Here is a 19171-nt window from a genome sequence, read left to right as displayed (position 1 = left end):
CTAGCATGCTACAGCCCATGGGGTCGCAAAGAGTGGGACATGACTCTGCAACGGAACAACAACAGCAATGCAGCCATTCTCAGTATCTTCTAAATCACTCAAGAACTTAAAAACTTTTATGTGCTCCACCATCTACCTTCTGCCAGAAAATCATATTCAGGAGGCCCACTGTGAAGTTCAAGCATCTGTATTTTTAAAAACCTTCTACTGTAATTCTAATGCAGAGCCAGCCCTAAGAATGACTGATTTAATTAATATGGAAATTGTTTGGGTATCTTTTTCACTTTACAGACTTAGGTTCTATAATAAACATATCACTAATTGAAATGCTTTTGCCTGAATCGAACACTCAAATAAAAAACTAGACTGTGTGAGATGGTGAGACTAAATAGCTTCCACACTTGGTGAATTCATTAATATCTTCCTAAGTAGTTATACTCAGCCCCTTTGGTTAAAAAAAAAAAAATACCTTCTGCTTTTTCTTGATTTAAAATATCTTTTACTTCACACACAAAAAAATGGAGTTTTCAGAAATTCACTGAATTTATTAACTCTTAGCTGAGAGACCACAATTGGTCTGTAGTGTTGTACCTACATTTTGTAAAACATAGTGAGGCCCCCAAAGGTAAAATACTTTGCCTAAGGTGACACAGCTGAGGACGGAAAAAACCAGTGCCTTTGACTCCAGTGCTATTTCAAGTCAACCACGCAGTTTCCTATTTATAAAGGGCCATTTAGGCTGAGAAAGGATCAAAAGAGCCGCTAATTCATGGATGTAAATTCTGACTTGTAGTCGCTTTAACTCTCTTAAAGTTCAGTTACACAACTGCGGCAGATATTCTGAAGTAGTCCCTTTCATTCACTTTATAGTGAAAATATTCCATTAGGTGTTTATTTATTCACAGCCCTTATTCAGGTAGAATTGACCTTCACCCTTGTGTACTATCATTACACTTTGTACAGGTTTTATAACATACTAACTATAATTCTTCAGGTTTTCAGACCTGTCTTTATCTAACAGACTGCCAACTGTTCCAATGTAGAAACCATTTCTAATTTATTTTTATATCCACAGAACCCAGGAACATAATATATACATAGAATGGGCTTTATCAGTATATGCTAAATTGAACAAAATTGAAAACCATAGAAACATTAGCTGCAGTGCTAACACACATAAAAAACTAAACTCTGTATAGACATAGCTAGATTTCTGGAACCTTAAACCATAACCATAACCTTAACCACTGGATAACCAAGACCAAGAAAACAATGATGCCAAAAATAAGCAGCAACTTATAATCTGGAATAAAACATTTTTGGTAGCTTTCTCTAGGTGTGTGTTTGTGTGTGTGCAAAAAAAGAAAGCACACATAGAGAAGATCAAGCATGTTATAACCCAATCTGAGTTTTAAGTGAGACTAATAATATTTACTGACAAGGTTTATTATTAAATAAAGTAATACATTAAAAAGCATTACTTAATTACTAAATGTTACTTTTTATAGAAAGCTTATTTTCAGTATTCATATCTTCTGTATATTTGTTCATTTATTTATTTATTGGTTTGTTTAATTCCAAGAGCCTTTAAACTAGAAGCATGTTTAAAGTGCTCCTGAATTAAAGCAGTTCACTGATTTTGGAGGTGGGGGGTGCGGCGAACTGTGCTCAACACAATTAGATCCAATGTTATGCAAGCAGCAGATGAGCTAGCTGTAAGAAGAAAAGGTATTTCAAGAAGAGCTGTTATGATGGATCAAAATAAAGAGGAAAAAACATTTCGAGATGATGGACATGAGTGAAGTATGGCCAGGGAATTCACTCATCAGGTGAAAAGCACATCACATGGAAGCAAACAGTAGGAAGAAAAAAAGTTACATTTCAGCAGAGAGTCATGGGTTTTAGGTAACCATGGCAATAGCTCTGTGAAATAACAGCTTCTCTTTTTTTCTTTATGAAAAAGATTCTGTGGAATGTCATATGTTTTACATTCTTTTAGATAAACCTCTAATGCCATAATAGAATTTTTGCTCCTAACGCTTTTAATAACTGGGCTTTTTTTCCTGCTATTTCTTTAAGTTTAAGAGAACACTAAGCTCACCTTCTCCATTAATCCGTTTCTTCTTTTTTTTTTTTTCATTTGACTTGGGACACTTGATTTTTCTCTACATTATATAAGTCACCTTTGTTGAAACAGAAAAAGAACAAATTCCTCACCAGAAGACTTTTGTCACCAGATTCTACCTCTGCCACTTGTCAGATGATATTGGACAAGTTATTTGTAATCTTTGACCTTTGGCTTCTTTTCTCAACAGAAAAAAATGGGGTGCAATTAAGATATATGTGTGCTTTCTGTGCTAATGAAAATACTAAGCTGAATGGAAAGCAGATTAATGAAGTGGAAGGGGATAGTCTTTTGAGCCATAAAAACATGACTTTTGTAACTCACTTAGCTACAAGATCCTGGAAAAGTTACTTAATTATCTGAGACCTTTTCCCCCTGAAAATTAGAATAATATATTTTAAAGCATTATCCTGAAGGGATTCAATGAAAACTGTTAATGTAAAATGACTAGTTTAGTACCTGACATATTCTTTGAATTTTAAGTATGGAATTATTATCACAATATATCCTCATATGATATATTGATGATAGCTATTATAATAATGATTATTCATCCTGTGTAATAGAGTCAGGGTTAACAATTTGGTGGCCTGCCCAATAGTCTTGTATGCAATAATAATATAATAGCTGTCATTATTAAACACTCTCTACTTGGCATTATATACTAAGTGCTTTACATAGGTAAAATTATTGGATCCTTCATAAAAAGTTGTTATAGTCCCCATTTACAGATGAAAAACCTTGATAGTAGGAGATTATGTAATTTGCTCAGTTTGGAAACCATGTCTGATTGCAATCTCCATAATGATAGCTAGTGCTAATACTTTCTCCTACCCTGCCTCCCCTTTTATATCAAATATAAGAACAATAATTTGAGATTTATTTCAAATTATTTCTGGAACTGGGGTAGATTTACTCCTTGTTACTAAGAAATTTAGCCATCTGAACATTTAGTCACTTGGCAGTTGTAATTTAAGTAAAATAGTTTCATTCAAACCTCTCTAATTTAACTGAGTCTATTGCAGGAGTCTTCTAGGCAGTAGGATTTTTTAGATCTTTTAAAAATATCTGGATATGATTACTTTTTCAAACAGGAATGAAAATGCTTCCATCTATATACATGCTGTGATGGGTAGTTAATTAACACTATAAAGGGATCCAATATATTACATTTAATGCAAAAATTGTTGTTGTTCCATCCCTAAGTTGTATCTGACTATTTGCTACCCCATGGACTGCATGCACCAGGATTCCCTGTCCTTCAGTATCCCCCAAAGTAAAGTAATGTTTCTGCTTTTCAATATGCTGTCTAGGTTTGTCATAGCTTTTCTTCCAAGGAGCAAGTGTCTTTTAACTTCTTGGCTGCAGTCACTGTCTGCAGTGATTTTAGAGCCCAAGAAAATAAAGTCTGTCACTGTTTCCACTGTTTTGCCATGAACTGATGGGACTGGATGCATGGTCTTAGATTTCTGAATGTTGAGTTTTAAGTAAGCTTTTTCACTCTCTTCTTTCACCTTTATCAAGAAGCTCTTTGGTTCACTTTCTGCCATAAGGGTGGTATCATTTGCATATCTGAGGTTATTGATATTTCACATGATGTACTCTGATATAAGTTAAATAAGCAAGATAACAATATACAGCCTTGATGTACTCCTTTCCCAATTTTGAACTAGTGTTATATATATTTAATGCATATTTAAATATGAATAATGTGTTTAAGTATATTTTAAAAATAAACACATGTAAATATGATATATATTAACATTATATTTATTATTTCATATTACAGTTGAAGAAATTGAGACTTAGCAAGCCTAAATAATATATTCATTGACACATTGCTAGTAAGTCGTTGAACCAGAATTGAAGCCCACACCAATGTGAATCTGGAACCTAATTTTTTTTCTAACACACAATCCTTTATTTAGTAAGTGATATCTTTGTGACTGGAAATTAAAAGCTTCTCCAAGTGTCTGTTGTGTAACATAGTAGCAGCCATTCCTGGGGAGCAAGGCTCATTCAGTTCTATTTGATGATGATTTTACTTGATGGCATTTGTGGTCAAGAACCTGCCTGCCCATGCAGGAGACATAAGATGCAGGTGTGATCCCGAGGTTGGGAAGATCCCCTGGAGGAGGGCATGGCAACCCACTCCAATATTCTTGCCTGGAGAAATGGACTAGGAGCCTGGTGGGCTGTAGTCCATGACATTGCAGAGTTGGATATGACTGAAGCGACTGAGCACAACAACATAACTTGATTTTACATTCTTATAGACTGCCAACTCACTGGAGTAGGACACTGATAGGATTACCTTGATTATTCTTAACAGTGATATAAACAGTTAAGCAGGAAGACTCACTTTTAAAGTTTTGTTCCATGTACCTTGCCTGTTGCCCATAAATTAATCATGATACAGGGCTTTAGATCCTACCAGCCTTTTACACACTTCCACACTCAGTTACCTTATCATTAAAATAGGAATAAAATGATATCAACCTACAAGGTGATTTGTGAATTTTAGAAAGTGTACACAGAGATGCCTTTCCTGTTGAGAGTGAGGACTCAATATATGTTTAACACAAATACATTTTTGAAAATATCTTTTAGGGCCAATGTTGGTACCAATAACAGAACTAGGAAAAAATGGTGTTCAACACATGTTGGTAGTTGAAGAGTCACTGATTCTTCCATTGATATTTTTTTTATTATTCCATCAAATATTTATAGCGTCTCTATTCTAGATTCTGGGGAAGAACAAAATTGAAAAAAAAAAAAAAGTTATCTTCATGGAGATATTTTAAAAGGACGTGCTACTGACTATCAAGGGAGATTAAAATGAGTCAGGTTTGAGTTTGACAAACAACCTTATTATCTACTCAGTGGACATAGGCCTCTTATGGATTAAGTGCCGTTGTGAATAGTCACAAATGGCAAGGTGAGCTCTCCTATACTTTATGCTTCGGTTTAAGTTTGTTATCTTGCTACCTGTTTAATTGCCCTCATGGAATTTAAGGCATCGATGATTTTAAGTTGAGGAATTAACTTACATACCACTGAGAAAAAAATCTAATTAAATTATAATGTGATATTTTTAATCACTTAGAATTTTTATTTTGTATTTATTGAAAGAACTCCTTTTGACTTGTCAAATATTTTGATCATAGTTTATTCTTCTGCTAGCATATAAGTTAGCACTTCCCTGGTAACTCAGATGGTAAAGAATCCACCTGCAATGCAGGTGACCTCAGTTCGATTCCTGGGTCAGGAAGATCCCTGGAGAAGGGATAGGCTGCCCACTCCAGTATTTTTGGGCTTCCCTGGTGGCTCAGACAGTAAAGAATCCTTCTGCAATGTTGGAGACCTGGGTTCAATCCCTGGATTGGGAAGATACCCTGGAGAAAGGAACAGCTAACCACCCCAGTACTCTGGCCTGGAGAATTCCACGGACAGAGGAGCCTGGCAGGCTACAGCCCATGGGGTCACAAAGAGTCCGAGATGACTGAGTGACTTTCACATATAAACGAAATTGTAAGCAAAGCAATTTGGCGAAGTATCTCAAACTTCTTCAGATTTTAGAGTTGGACAATTTTGAATTACTTTTTAAGTCATAGTTGACCTTTTTATTTTTTTTTACAAAATATTGATTTAACCTTGAAGACTAAGTAGAATATCAGATAAACGGTAAGGAATGGATGTGCTTAGGCAGAAACAAAGGCATGGGATGGAGAAGCACAGGTGATGCGCAGAGAAGAGTAGCCAGTCTGACTTGGTCTAATTTGTAAACAAATAGAGATTCAAGATGTATTCTGGAGGTAGAATTGACAAGTTTGGCTGATGATTTCAATGTGAAAAATAAAGGGGAACAAAATACAGATGAGAACAGTCTTTGGCTATAAAATGAAGATTTATGGACTTCTGGTTTAAGTTTCAGGATAGTTGATATGACTGGAAGTATAGGGAGAGGAATACAATTCTTTAACCTTGTTTTAATTTCAAGTTTTTTTCATTTTTTAACTTCTTTTTACATTGAATTTTTATAGTAAAATGGCTCAGTGGTAAAGAACACACTTGCCAGTGCAGGAGACACAGGTTTGATCCCTGGGTCAGGAAGATCCCGTGGAGAAGGAAATGACAACCCACTCCAGTATCCTTTGGCGGGAAATCCCATGGACAGAGGAGCCTGGTGGGCTGAAGTCCATGGGGTCAAAGATTCAAACACAACTTAGCAACTAAACAATAATAACAACATAGTTGATTTACAGTGTTGTGCTAGTTTCAGGTGTACCCCAAAGCGATTCAGTTATACGTGCATATATATCTTTTTTCAGATTTTTCCCCTTATTAGCTATTATGAAGGAGCAATTTTTTTTTTTGAAATACTACATTTGACATGCCTGTGAGATAACACTGAAATATGAAGTCAGAGGTGGATATACAGGGTTAGAGCTCAGAAGAGAGCTTTTGAACTTGAGATAGGAATTAGAAAGTTCTTATCATGCAGTGGCATGTAAGCCATGAAACTGGTTATTATAGCCAAGGAGGCAGATAGAGGAAGAATTAAAAGAAGAGGGTACAGACCTAAACTCTGGGCCATGGCTAGCTTCACAGGCATATGCCCAGTGAAGATACACAGTGGATGTTTAGCAAATGTTTGTCAAGTTAATTTTCCTAACAAATATTTGACAACAATTATATGAAGTAATTATTATTATTATTTGTTAGATGAGATCTGTGGAATTTATTTTCTTAAGTGGTAGATGCAAGACTAGAACTGTGGTCTGAACTGTAACTTTCATGGGTTACAGTTACTCTGCAAGCATCAGAAAGCTGCTTCCTTCAACAGTTTAAGACATGAATCTCCTGATGATTAGACTTCCAAATATCCAAAATCCAAATAAGGAATCCCAACCTCCCTACCTTCCCCCTTTTACAAAACTCTTAACACAAAGGCGTTCTGTGCAGATCGTCTGCAGCAGACTGGAGGAGTACAACAGTCGCCAGGCTTTATGCAACGGGACGTCTGAGGGACCATTACTGCGCAATCCTGGAAACCACGACAAAGCCAGGACCCCGAGGCTCCCCTCCTCGGCTGATGTGGAGTTTTGCCTGAGTTTGACCCAGTATGAATCAGGTTCCATGGATAAAGCTGCCAATTTCAGCTTTAGAAATACCCTGGAAGGTAAACGCTTTTTCTTTTTTTTTTCACTCATTTAAATTTTCCTTTTTTCTGAATTTATGTTTACAAACTCTTATCCAAAACCCTGGGCCCAGAAGTGTTTGAGAATATGATAATATAAATAAAACCAATCACTCTAGCAGAACGTGGGTGGCACACATATTCCAAAACACGAATAACTCTTCAGCAAATTGTATGACTATACCTACTGTGGCAATAAACAGAAACAATAGGCAGCCTACTGGAGAATAAAGTCAGGTTTCACCACTTTATGGGTGCCAAACAAAACAACACATTGTTAGAACTGTTGTATTTTGGAATCATAGATAGAGGACTGGGGACCTATCATATTTTTCTAATTTTTAGTATTTTTATCTAGTTTAAAATATTCTGAACACAAGCTTCTTTGAGACAAGTCCATGTTCTTAACTATAATAAGGATAAAATCCAGAGGTCAGGTTAAGGTCCCATCCTGTTATCCCTCAAGTTTTCTGTGCTTTATCAGAGATCCCCTCTCATAGCCTCTTCTAAGGCCTACTTACTTCTCCTGCAAAGCTCTCAACCTTGCTTGCACCTTCCCTTAAGTACCTGTTCATCCTTCTCTGCTCAGCGACATCTCAGTCATGAGAACCCATCTCCGCCACTTCAATTTTCACTGTGGAAACAAACCTACAAACAGAGAAAATAGGAACATTCACTCAAGTTACAGATTTAATTTGAGTTCCAGGAAGACAAAGGCTGCCAATTCGTGGCAAGGCAGATACTCAAAATTTACCACTAGATATTTTATCTCTCTGGTACCTTATCGTGGAGATGAAACTTTCTCTTTTCCTATTTCCTCCTTAACCTCCTTAACTTTTCACTTGATTCTCGTCATTGTGGTTTCTGCTGTGTCCTCTAACTTCTGTTGCTGAGCTACGCAGGATAGTTTCATTGTCTCTTTCATTTTCCTGGATTCTTTTAATCCTGAACACCTTAGAGCCTTGCTTTTTCCCAGAAGAATTTAAATAAGAAGAGTATCACACTAAAGAGAACATGGTGCAGCTATTAAAATAAAAATTTTGTTTATTTTCCTTAAATAGTGTTAGTAATTAATGTTTTCCAATAATCACCATGTGCAAGTCACCATACCAAAGATTCTGTGTAGCACTGTCTCAATTCTTACAACCATCCTATGAGGAAGTAGCATTGTTATTTCCAATTTAAAGAGAGGAAACAAGATCAGAGATATTAAGTACTTTGGCTACCATCCATTTGCTAAGTGGCAGAGCTAAATATCGGAGAGGGCAATGGCATCCCACTCCAGTACTCTTGCCTGGAAAATCCCATGGACAGAGGAGCCTGGTAGGCTGTAGTCCATGGGGTCGCTAGGAGTTGGACACGAGTGAGCAACTTCACTTTCACTTTTCACTTTCATGCATTGGAGAAGGAAATGGCAACCCACTCCAGTGTTCTTGCCTGGAGAATCCCAGGGACAGGGGAGCCTGGTGGGCTGCCGTCTCTGGGGTCGCACAGAGTCGGACACGACTGAAGCGACTTAGCAGCAGCAGCAGCAGCAACAGAGCTAAATATATTCCTGGATTTGCCAAGTGCCAAAATCCAAGAGTCCTTTCTATTGCACTCTGATGACCCTGAGTGAGTTGAACATTTCTTGAAGGCCAAATATCAAGCTGGTCCTACAATAACATAACACGAGAAGGCACTGTATGGTACACAAGAGTCTGAAGCTACAACTAAGAGAAAGGCACACAGACAAGTTGGCAGTCACCGCATGGGACGACTGGGCACACTGTTGGATTTTGTAGGGGTTAATAGCTAGATTCCAGATGTTGACTTAAAGACATTATAAAGCAGGACTTGATTCTTAAGGGAATTACAGTCCATTGCAGGCTCAGTCAGTTCAGTCGCTAAGTTGTGTTTGACTCTCTGCAACCCCATGGACTGCAGCACGCCAGGCCTCCCTGTTCATCACCAACATCCAGAGTTTACTCAGACTCATGTCCATTGAGTCAGTGATGGTGATGAATCCAGCCATCTCATCCTCTGTCATCCCCTTCTCCTCCTGCCTTCAATCTTTTCCAGCATCAGGGTCTTTTCAAATGAGTCAGTTCTTTGCATCAGGTGGCCAAAGTATTGGAATTTCAGCTTCAGCATCAGTCCTTACAAGGAATATTTAGGACTGATTTCCTTTAGGATGGACTGGTTGGATCTCCTTGCAGTCCAAGGGACTCTCAAAAGTCTTCTCCAACACCACAGTTCAAAAGCATCAATTCTTTGGCACTCAGCTTTCTTATAGTCCAACTCTCACATCCATACATGACTACTAGAAAAACTACAGCCTTGACAAGACAAAGCTTTCTTGGCAAAGTAATGTCTCTGCTTTTTAATATGCTGTCTAGGTTGGTCATAACTTGTCTTCCAAGGAGCAAGCATCATTTAATTTCATGGCTGCAGTCACCATCTGCAGTGACTTTGGAGCCCAGAAAAATAAAGTCTGTCGCTATTTCCCCATCTATTTGCCAAGAAGTGATGGGACGAATGCCATGATCTTAGTTTTCTGAATGTTGAGCTTTAAGCCAACATTTTCACTCTCTTCTTTCACTTTCGTCAAGAGGCTCTTTAGTTCTTCTTCACTTTCTACCGTAAGGGTGGTGTCGTCTGCATATCTGAGGTTATTGATATTTCTCCTGGAAATCTTGATTTCAGCTTGTGCTTCATCCAGCCCAGCATTTCTCATGATGTACTCTGCATATAAGTAAAATAAGCAGGATGACAATATACAGCCTTGATGTACTCCTTTCCCTATTTGGAACCAGAGAACTAAAATGGACTGGAATGGGTAAATTTAACTCAGATGGCCATTATATCTACTACTTTGGGCAAGAATCCCTTAGAAGAAATGGAGTAGCCATTGTAGTCAACAAAAGATTCTGAAATGCAGTTCAGTTCAGTTCAGTCGCTCAGTCGTGTCCAACTCTTTGAGACCCCATGAACTGCAGCATGCCAGCCCTCCCTGTCCGTCACCAACTCCCAGATCCTACACAAACTCACGTCCATTGAGTGGGTGATGCCACCCAACCATCTCATCCTCTGTCTTCCCCTTCACCTCCTGCTCTCAATCTTTCCCAGCATCAGGGTCTTTTCCAATGAGTCAACTCTTCGCATGAGGTGGCCAAAAGTATTGGAGTTTCAGCTTCAACATCAAACTTTCCAATGAACACTCAGGACTGATCTCCTTTAGGATGGACTGGTTGGATCTCCTTGCAGTCCAAAGGACTCTCAAGAGTCTACTCCAACACAACAGTTCAAAAGCATCAATTCTTTGGTGCTCAGCTTTCTTTATAGTCCAACTCTCGCATCTATACATGACTGCTAGAAAAACCATAGCCTTGACTAGACGAACCTTTGTTGGCAAAGTAATGTCTCTGCTTTTTAATATGCTGTCTAGATTGGTCATAACTTTTCTTCCAAGGAGTAAGCATCTTTTAATTTTATGGCTGCAGTCACCATCTGCAGTGATTTTGGAGCCCAAAAAGGTAAAGTCTGACACTGTTTCCACTGTTTCCCCATCTATTTCCCATGAAGTGATGGGACCAGATGCCATGATCTTTGTTTTCTGAATGTTGAGCTTTAAGCCAACTTTTTCACTCTCCTCTTTTACTTTTGTCAAGAGGCTCTTTAGTCCTTCTTCACTTTCTGCCATATGGGTATTGTCATCTGCATATCTGAGGTTATTGATATTTCTCCAGGCAATCTTGATTTCAGCTTGTGCTTCATCTAGCCCAGCGTTTCTCATGACGTACTCTGCATATAAGTTAAATAAGCAGGGTGACAATATACAGCCTTGACGTACTCCTTCTCCTATTTGGAACCAGTCTATTGTTCCATGTCCAGTCTGAAATGCAGTACTTGGATGCAATCTCAAAAACAACATAATGATCTCTGTTCATTTCCAAGGCAAACCATCTAATATCACAGTAATCCAAATCTATGCCCTGACCAGTAATGCTGAAGAAGCTGAAATTGAATGGTTCTATGAATACCTACAAGACCTTCTAGAACTAACACCCCAAAACAGATGTCCTTTTCACTATAGGGGAGTGGATTTCAAAAGTAGGAAGTCAAGAAATACCTGGAGTAACAGGCAAATTTGGCCTTGGAGTACAGTATGAAGCAGGGCAAAGGCTAACAGAGTTTTGCTAAGAGAACACACAGGTCATAGCAAACACCCTCTTCCAACAACACAAGAGAAGACTCTACACATGGACATCACCAGATGGTCAATACCAAAATCAGATTGATTATATTCTTTACAGCCAAAGATGGAGGAGTTCTATACAGTCAGCAAAAACAAGACCAGGAACTGACTGTGGCACAGACCATGAACTCCTCATTGCCAAATTCAGACTTAAACTGAAGAAAGTCAAGAAAACCACTAGACCATTCAGGTATGACCTAAATCAAATCCCTTACAATTATACAGTGGAAGTGACAAATAGATTCAAGGAATTAGATCTGAAAGAGTGCCTGAAGATCTATGGACGGAGGTTTGTGACATTTACAGGAGACAGGGATCAAGACATTTACAGGTTATTCAGACATATTTTCTAACTGTGAGAAAGCACGAATTTTGTTATTTGGGAAATTGGGCTGATCTTAAAAATAAGGTAGGGATCCTCATTTCTCTGGATCTCAAGTCAAAAAAGAAAACTGCTTGAGTCATGTCAACAGAGCCAGTGGCTTTCAAATAAGTTTCTAATGTGCAGAATCAGTAGAGGACATCAGGCTTATTGTAAATAATTTGTTAATACTAATAAGTTATGTTTGTAAATTATTTTTTTCCTATAAACATTCTTATGTACACATGCCGGAGTCCAGCTCCAGCAGCCAGGGATTCAGCCTGAAGGGGTGAGCGGTGTCGGCGAGAGAGAAACTGAGGCAGCCTCTCAGTTTTCTTGGACTGCCTGTTTATTTCAAGCTTATGATTCTCTTTTGTACTTTTACAAAAGCATTAGGTCAGAGGTTTGATATTTTTAGTTCCCATGGACCCAGATTTATTTTTCTCCAAAAATCATTGTTGCCCCTCAAAAGGAGTTCCTTCCTCAGCGATTCTCTTATCTACTTTTTCTCATGTGTCCTTGTGAATACACTGTAACTCATGCTAATGTCTGGGCTGCATACCACATTCCTCAGTTTATTTCTTGTCTTTCTAAGTCCTATTTTCCCCTAGTATCCTAAGCTCACCATTTCTTAGAAGGGGCTTCTAGCTAATAATATCTCTAAAGTCCCTAATTTCTATAAGCTATAGTAGAATATGCTAACACTACAGCAATCCTTAAATCTTTAGCTTCTAACTATTTTAATTATTCCGAAGCCCTAAATTCAGCAAACTCCTTTGCCATAAACTTTTCTCACAAATGGGCTTCAGATAGCAATCCCTCCCATGGCCTCAAGCTGTGGCCTATGTGCTCACCCTGGAACACTTTTTTGTAAAAGTCCTTGAACAAATGTCAGTGATTAACTTTATGAATTATTCTTTGAGCACAGCTGCAGAAGGCTTTATGCCTTCCCATGCTCCTCTCAAAAACAATAAGCACCTTAATATTCTCTTCAGTCAGCTCAGCCGAGGAAAGGGAAAAACAAGTCAGAATCACAAAGCCTAACTCCTTCATTCCGGGTCCATGCCTACAGAACAAAGGGAGGGGGTTTAGGGCCGTGCCTCTATTTTGTCAGTAATGCCCAATGCGGCTCCCGACATACACACAATCTACTATTCTTTCTTGAGGAGAGAAAAGACATTATAGAACATAATATTAATAAATATTCAATGTGTGTTTGATGATGAAAACATAAATATTATCTAAAACTCTTCCAATTGCACTTAACCCAACACTTAGTTTGTCTATACCGATTGTATGAAGCCTATTTACTGGTAGCAAGATGTCAGAAAACATTGATCTCAGCCACCACCAAGAGCTTTTCCTTACAAGGGACATAGTTATTTATTCTTATCTTTAAACTTTTACTAAGAAATAATGTTAAGCTTACAGAAAAATTACAACAATAAAATCTGTAAAAAACCATACATATGCTTTCTATTCAGATTCACTTACTGTTTACATTTTAAGTTTTTTTTCTTTCTCATTCACACATATACTTTCTACTCAGATTCGCTTACTGTTTACATTTTATCTTTTTTTTTTTTTCCTTTCTTATTCTGAACCATCTGAGGATAAACTGCATAGATACACTGTAAGGGTAAAGAATACTTTACCCTTGGATATTTCACGGTATCATTCTCTTATATACGCACAAAACAGTTAACAACTTCAGTAAATTCTATACAGGTGTAATGCTTTAATCTGCTGTTTATAGTGCAATATTTTTAATTCACTAATAATATCCTTTATATCATTTTTTCTTCTCTGTAACAGGATCTAGTCTAGGGTCAGGTGACATTTAGTTGTTCTGTCTCTTTGAGCTTCTTTTAATCTGAAATATCTTCACAACCTTTTCTTAAATGAGATTCATGATTTTTAGAGAATATAGTCTCCCGATTTTAAATAAAATGTTCCTACTTTTAGTGGGTGGGCCTCCCAGGTGACTCAGTGGTAGAAAACCTACCTGCCAATGCAGGAGACTCTGGAAATGTGGGTTCAGTCCCTGGATCGGGAAGATCCCTTGGAGTAGGAAGTGGCAACCACTCCAGTATTCTTGCCTGGAAAACTCCATGGACAGAGGAGCCTGGTGGTTGTAGTCCATGGAGTTGCAAAGAGTTGGACATGACTGAGCATGCACACAACACATTTTAAATAGAATTTTTAACAGAATGGATCCAGGTAGTATATTCTTAGCCAGAATTTTATAGAAGTGGTTTTGTGTCTTTCTACGAGAGTATGACAGCTGAAGGTACATGGTGAACATGTCTCACTTAGGAGACATTAATTTGATCACCTGCTCTAGGTGTGGCCCAGATTCCCCACTGCACAATAACCGTTCCAGATTTCACCACTGAGCATACCTTTAAGCTGATTCTTGTGACGCTCTGTCTCTGTTTCATGACCTATCATTTTTAGCGTTTTCTTTCTTTTTTTTTCTGGTGCAAAAAAATATTCTAGATTCATCTTGTGCCTACACTGCCCAAAGCCTGGAATCAGCCATATCTCCAAGAAACATTGGTTCCTTTCAGTGGGGAAGGATAAAGACAAAGATCAAGATCGAGAGAATAGTTTGCTCACTGGAGAGACAGAGTTCATCTCAAAACCAGGATAGGAGCTAAGGATTAGAGGTGTCTTGGACTTCAGGGAGTGCTCAAGTGGGTACAGCTGCCAGGAGGACACGACTGGAGAAGCTGGAGCACAGACTCTCTGCTCCCTCAATTATTGCAGGTGGAGTTGAACTGTGGGTTTTGATTGAACCTCACAGTTATTGCTGCCTTTTCTTTTTTCTTTTGGGTCTTGTTAGAGGTATGTAATGTACTTCCCATAAAACAGATTCCCACAGTCAATCCTGGGATGGAGGAACTGCAGCTTTCCTCTTAAATTTAAATGCTAAAGATTGAAGATGTGCGATTTATGAATTGCATGAAAGATACCCAGAAAGCAAAGAAAAATTAGCATGCATTATAAAAGGTGTTCCGATTAGGTGGTCCCTGTGGAGTATGGGCTATGGATTCAGAGAAGAATCTTCTCATGTGCAAATCTCTGATACCCATGGTGTGTTGCATTGCACACTTTATAATAATGTTAATGCAAAATTCATACTGGAGTGTATATTGGAAGATGGGTATGGGTTGGCAGTTTAGCAAAGTAGTTAAAGGCAGTCAAGGTGACTGGGATTTGATTTAAATTCTACCACTTCCTACATCTGTTACCTTGAGTAAGCTATTTAACTTCTCAGGGCCTTAATGTCATCATCTGGAAAATGTAGATAAGAATAATAACTTACAGGGTTCATGTAAGGATTTAATAATATAATACATGTAAGGAACATATAAGATTTTTTCAATAAATGGCAGCTATTATTATGTTAAACTGGAATTAGTTTTTGACAACTTGGTTATCAGTCATTAATTTTTCTGACAATTAGCTTAGACTGAGTCCTGAGAAAACAGATTATGATGTGTGAGGTATAGAGAAAAACATAGAGAGGAGCAAGGACAGAAAAGAAAATTTCTTGAGATTGACTCAGGGAAGGAGCATTTCTGGAGATAAAAGCTATTGCTTTTCAGGGTGAATTTCCAGAATCAAGGAGGAAAGAGCAAAAGCAGTTTCTGTCACCTAAAATAGAAGAAGGTGCAGGAACAAGGAACAACTCTAATTGAATGGTATGTTTCAGCTTCAAGCACATTGCAACATAGAACCATGGGACTTATAATTCAAAGACTCTTCTCAACATATTCATTTCAACATCTCGCATTTTGCTGACATGTCCACTCTAATGGTATGTCTATGTGGCCATTTAAAGATACAGATCAACCTATCTCATTAGGGAAAAAAAGGAAGTTCTTTAGGTTAAGATGAAATCTAGTTGCATTCAACTGGTACTATGGAAAATTATGAAAGTTCAAAGACATACAAAGATGACTCTTACACACTTTCTGACCTCGAGAAGCTCACCGTCTAGTGAGAAAACATCACACAAATCCACAAGGAAAACACAATATGATGGTCAATATAAAATGAGATAGGAACCCAGAGCTAAACCAGAACTATCTCCCAAGCTGGTGAAACTGGAACTGACAGTTGAAATATCAGTAATTTCTCACCAAGAAAAGAAGGGAAGGAAAAGCACTTCTAGTAGAGGGAACAACTTATGCAGTGAAACAGAAGTATGAAAACATAAGTGTAGATAAAACAAAAGGATAAAATATATATGGCTAGAATAGTGTTTATAGTGAAAGTGAAATTAACTCAGTCATGTCCAACTATTTGCAAATCCATGGACTATACAGTCCATGGAATTCTCCAGGCCAGAATACCGGAGTGGGTAGCCTTTCCCTTCTCCAGGGGATCTTCCCGACCCAGGGACTGAAGCCAGATCGCCCACTTTGCAGGTGGATTCTTTACCAGCTAAGCCATAACGGAAGCCCAAGGATACTTAAGTGGGTAGCTTATCCCTTCTCCAGCAGATCTTCCCGAACCTGGAATCGAACTGGGGTCTCCTGCATTGCGGATGGATTCTTTATCAACTGAGCTATGAAGGAAGCCCATGTTTATAGTGAGAAATAGCAAAGACATATAGAAGGCAGATCAGAGAAAAAGCAAGGGAATTCCAAAAAAAATCTACTTCTGCTTCACTGACTATGCTAAAGCCCTTGACTGGATCACAAAATCTATGGAATCTTCTTAATGAGATGGGAATACCAGACCACATTACCTGTCTCCTGAGAAACCTGTATGCAGGACAAGAAGCAACAGTTAGAACTGGACATAGAATATGGGACTGGTTCAAAATTAGGAAAGGAGTACATCAAGGCTGTATATTGTCACCCTGCTTATTTAACTTATATGCAGAGAACATCATGCAAAATGCTGGGCTGAGTGAAGCACAAGTTGGAATCAAGATTGCTGGAAGAAATTATCAACAACCTCATGTATGCAGATGACACCATTAAACTGGCAAAAAGTGATGAGAACTAAAGAGCCTCTAGATGAATGTGAAAGAGAGTGAAAAAGCTGGCTTAAAACTCAGCATTCAAAAAACTAAGATCATGGCATCCAGTCCTATCACTTCATGGCAAATTGATGGGGAAAATATGGAAACAGTGTCAGATTCATTTTCTTGGGCCCCAAAATCACTGTAGATGGTGACTGCAGCCATGAAATTAAAAGATGCTTGCTCCTTGGAAGAAAAGCTATGGCAAACCAAGACAGTGTATTATAAAGCAGAGATATCACTTTGCTGGCAAAGGTCCATATAGTCAAAGCTATGGTTTTTCCAATAGTCATGTATGGATGTGAGAGTTGGACTGTGAAGAAGGCTGAGCACCAAAGAATTGATGCTTTTGAACTGTGGTGTTGGAGAAGACTCTTGAGAGCCCCTTGGACAGCGAGGAGATCAAACCAGTCAATCCTAAAGGAAATCAACCTTGAATATTCATTGGAAGGACTGATGCTTAAGCTGAAGCTCCAATACTCTGGCCACCTAATGCGAAAAGTTGACTCACTGGAAAAGACCCTGATGTTGGGAAAGACTGAGGGCAAGAGGAGAAAGGGTGACAGAGGATGAAATGCTTGAATGGCATCACTAACTCCATGGACATGAGTCTGAGCAAACTCAGAGATAGTGAAGGACAGAGAAGCCTAACGTGCTGCAGTCCATGGGGTAGCAAAGCATTGGACACGACTTAACGACTGAACAAAAACAACAATAGAAGGTGTAGAATATACTAATCAACAAGCTGTGGGAGGATGATGAATGGTGAGGACTTTATCCAAGGTAGGATGAAGGAGATGAAGATGAGTTGGTTGGAGTATAGAAAATCTTGTAGACTCTAGAGTACAGAGTATCATAAACACTTGGTTTATTTTAGGAGGCAGAAAGGTAAGCATCAGATTGAGAATTATGAAACTTCTGCCATTGACTTCTAATAATTGGTCCTTGTTTTGTCCTCTTAAGCTGTACAACACTAAAACATCTAGTTTATGTAGCAGCTCTTCTAAAAAAATCCCTTTTATGATTCTCTGGAATCTTTTTTTCATACAGTCTATCTACCCTTTCTATTTTATTGTGACTACTGGAAAGTATCTTACCTTTTCATTTGCCAGAATTTTTTGAGGAGCAGTCTGGTGGTAGTTTAGTTTCTCAGTCATGTCCAACTCTTGTGACCCCAGGGACTGTAGCCCACCAGGCTCCTTTGTCCATGGGATTTCCCAAGTAAGAATACTGGAGTGGGTTACCATTTCCTTCTCCAGAGGATCTTCCTGAGCCAGGGATCGAACCTGAGTCTCCTGTGTTGCAAGCGGCCTCCTGCATTACAGGTGGATTCTTTACCACTGTGCTGCCAGGGAAGCCAGTCTAGGAAATTGTAAGTCAGTTCTGGGTTTTCATGAAAGATAATGGGAATTTTGAAATTTTGCATAAAGTCTTAAGGTAACTGTTCATACCAGAAGAGAAAGGTCAGTGACAGGTCACAATGATGTCTCAAAGGATGTTCTAGTTTCCAGTCTCCCTGCCTGAGAAATGGACTTTCTTAGTATATCCAGAAATGGTCACGCAAACTCAAAATATAAATTAAACAGAACTACTGTGTAAACCAGAATGCCAAGGAGATTTGTTAAGTGCGATGAGCCATTCTAGTGATGGCAAGGCTCAAGCTCTTCCTTACCCATCTTCTTTACCAGTGCTGAGAAAATAAAAAAACTAAGTAGGTTGGTATAGATTGGTGTACTCTGACTTAGAATGAGGTGGAAGATTTTGAGAAAGAGTTCATGCAGACCAGGAAAATCTTTCTTTGCCTGGATTACTTAACACCCCAGAATTATCACCTTGCCAACCTTGTTGATATTCTGAACAGGCAATGATCCTGATCATAATAATAACAATAAAATCCAACTTTGTTGATATTCTGATCAGGCAATGATCCTGATCATAATAATAAAATCCTCTGTGTGCCAGACTTCTCATTTCCCACATGCTATATCACTTAATCCTCGCAACACTCTTGCAATATTTAATATTCACAAATTAAGCTGAAGCACCATCTTCAGTGAAGTAGTTATTCCAATGAGTTTAGGAGACATCCTGTCTCCTTTTAGTTGAATGAGCTGATTCAACTAATTTGACCTGAAGAATATTCTTTTTTCTCTTTACTTCAAACTCTCAGTGCAAATAGGATCCTTTCTATTATATGTAAGAAATTTAAA

General features: G+C 38.3%; 1 protein-coding gene and 1 long non-coding RNA gene across 3 annotated transcripts in view; one reads left to right on the top strand and one right to left on the bottom strand.

Annotated features, from left to right (window-relative positions):
• Nucleotides 1-19171, top strand: part of TYR (tyrosinase) — a 109079-nt gene that overhangs the window by 3321 nt on the left and 86587 nt on the right. Inside the window, 1 exon segment of the mRNA NM_181001.3 lies at nucleotides 7091-7307. Within this exon segment, the coding sequence (NP_851344.1) occupies nucleotides 7091-7307 (217 nt within the window).
• Nucleotides 1-19171, bottom strand: part of LOC112444878 (uncharacterized) — a 121793-nt gene that overhangs the window by 96491 nt on the left and 6131 nt on the right. For both annotated transcript variants that reach the window (XR_003033269.2, XR_009493418.1), the window contains exon 2: nucleotides 7893-7973. This is a non-coding gene — a long non-coding RNA (uncharacterized lncRNA). The remainder of the gene's footprint in view (nucleotides 1-7892; nucleotides 7974-19171) is intronic.

The sequence above is a fragment of the Bos taurus genome, chromosome 29, assembly GCF_002263795.3.
Source record: "Bos taurus isolate L1 Dominette 01449 registration number 42190680 breed Hereford chromosome 29, ARS-UCD2.0, whole genome shotgun sequence".
In the NCBI taxonomy this organism is placed as follows: domain Eukaryota; kingdom Metazoa; phylum Chordata; class Mammalia; order Artiodactyla; family Bovidae; genus Bos; species Bos taurus.
This window is presented reverse-complemented; position numbering and strand designations above follow the sequence as displayed.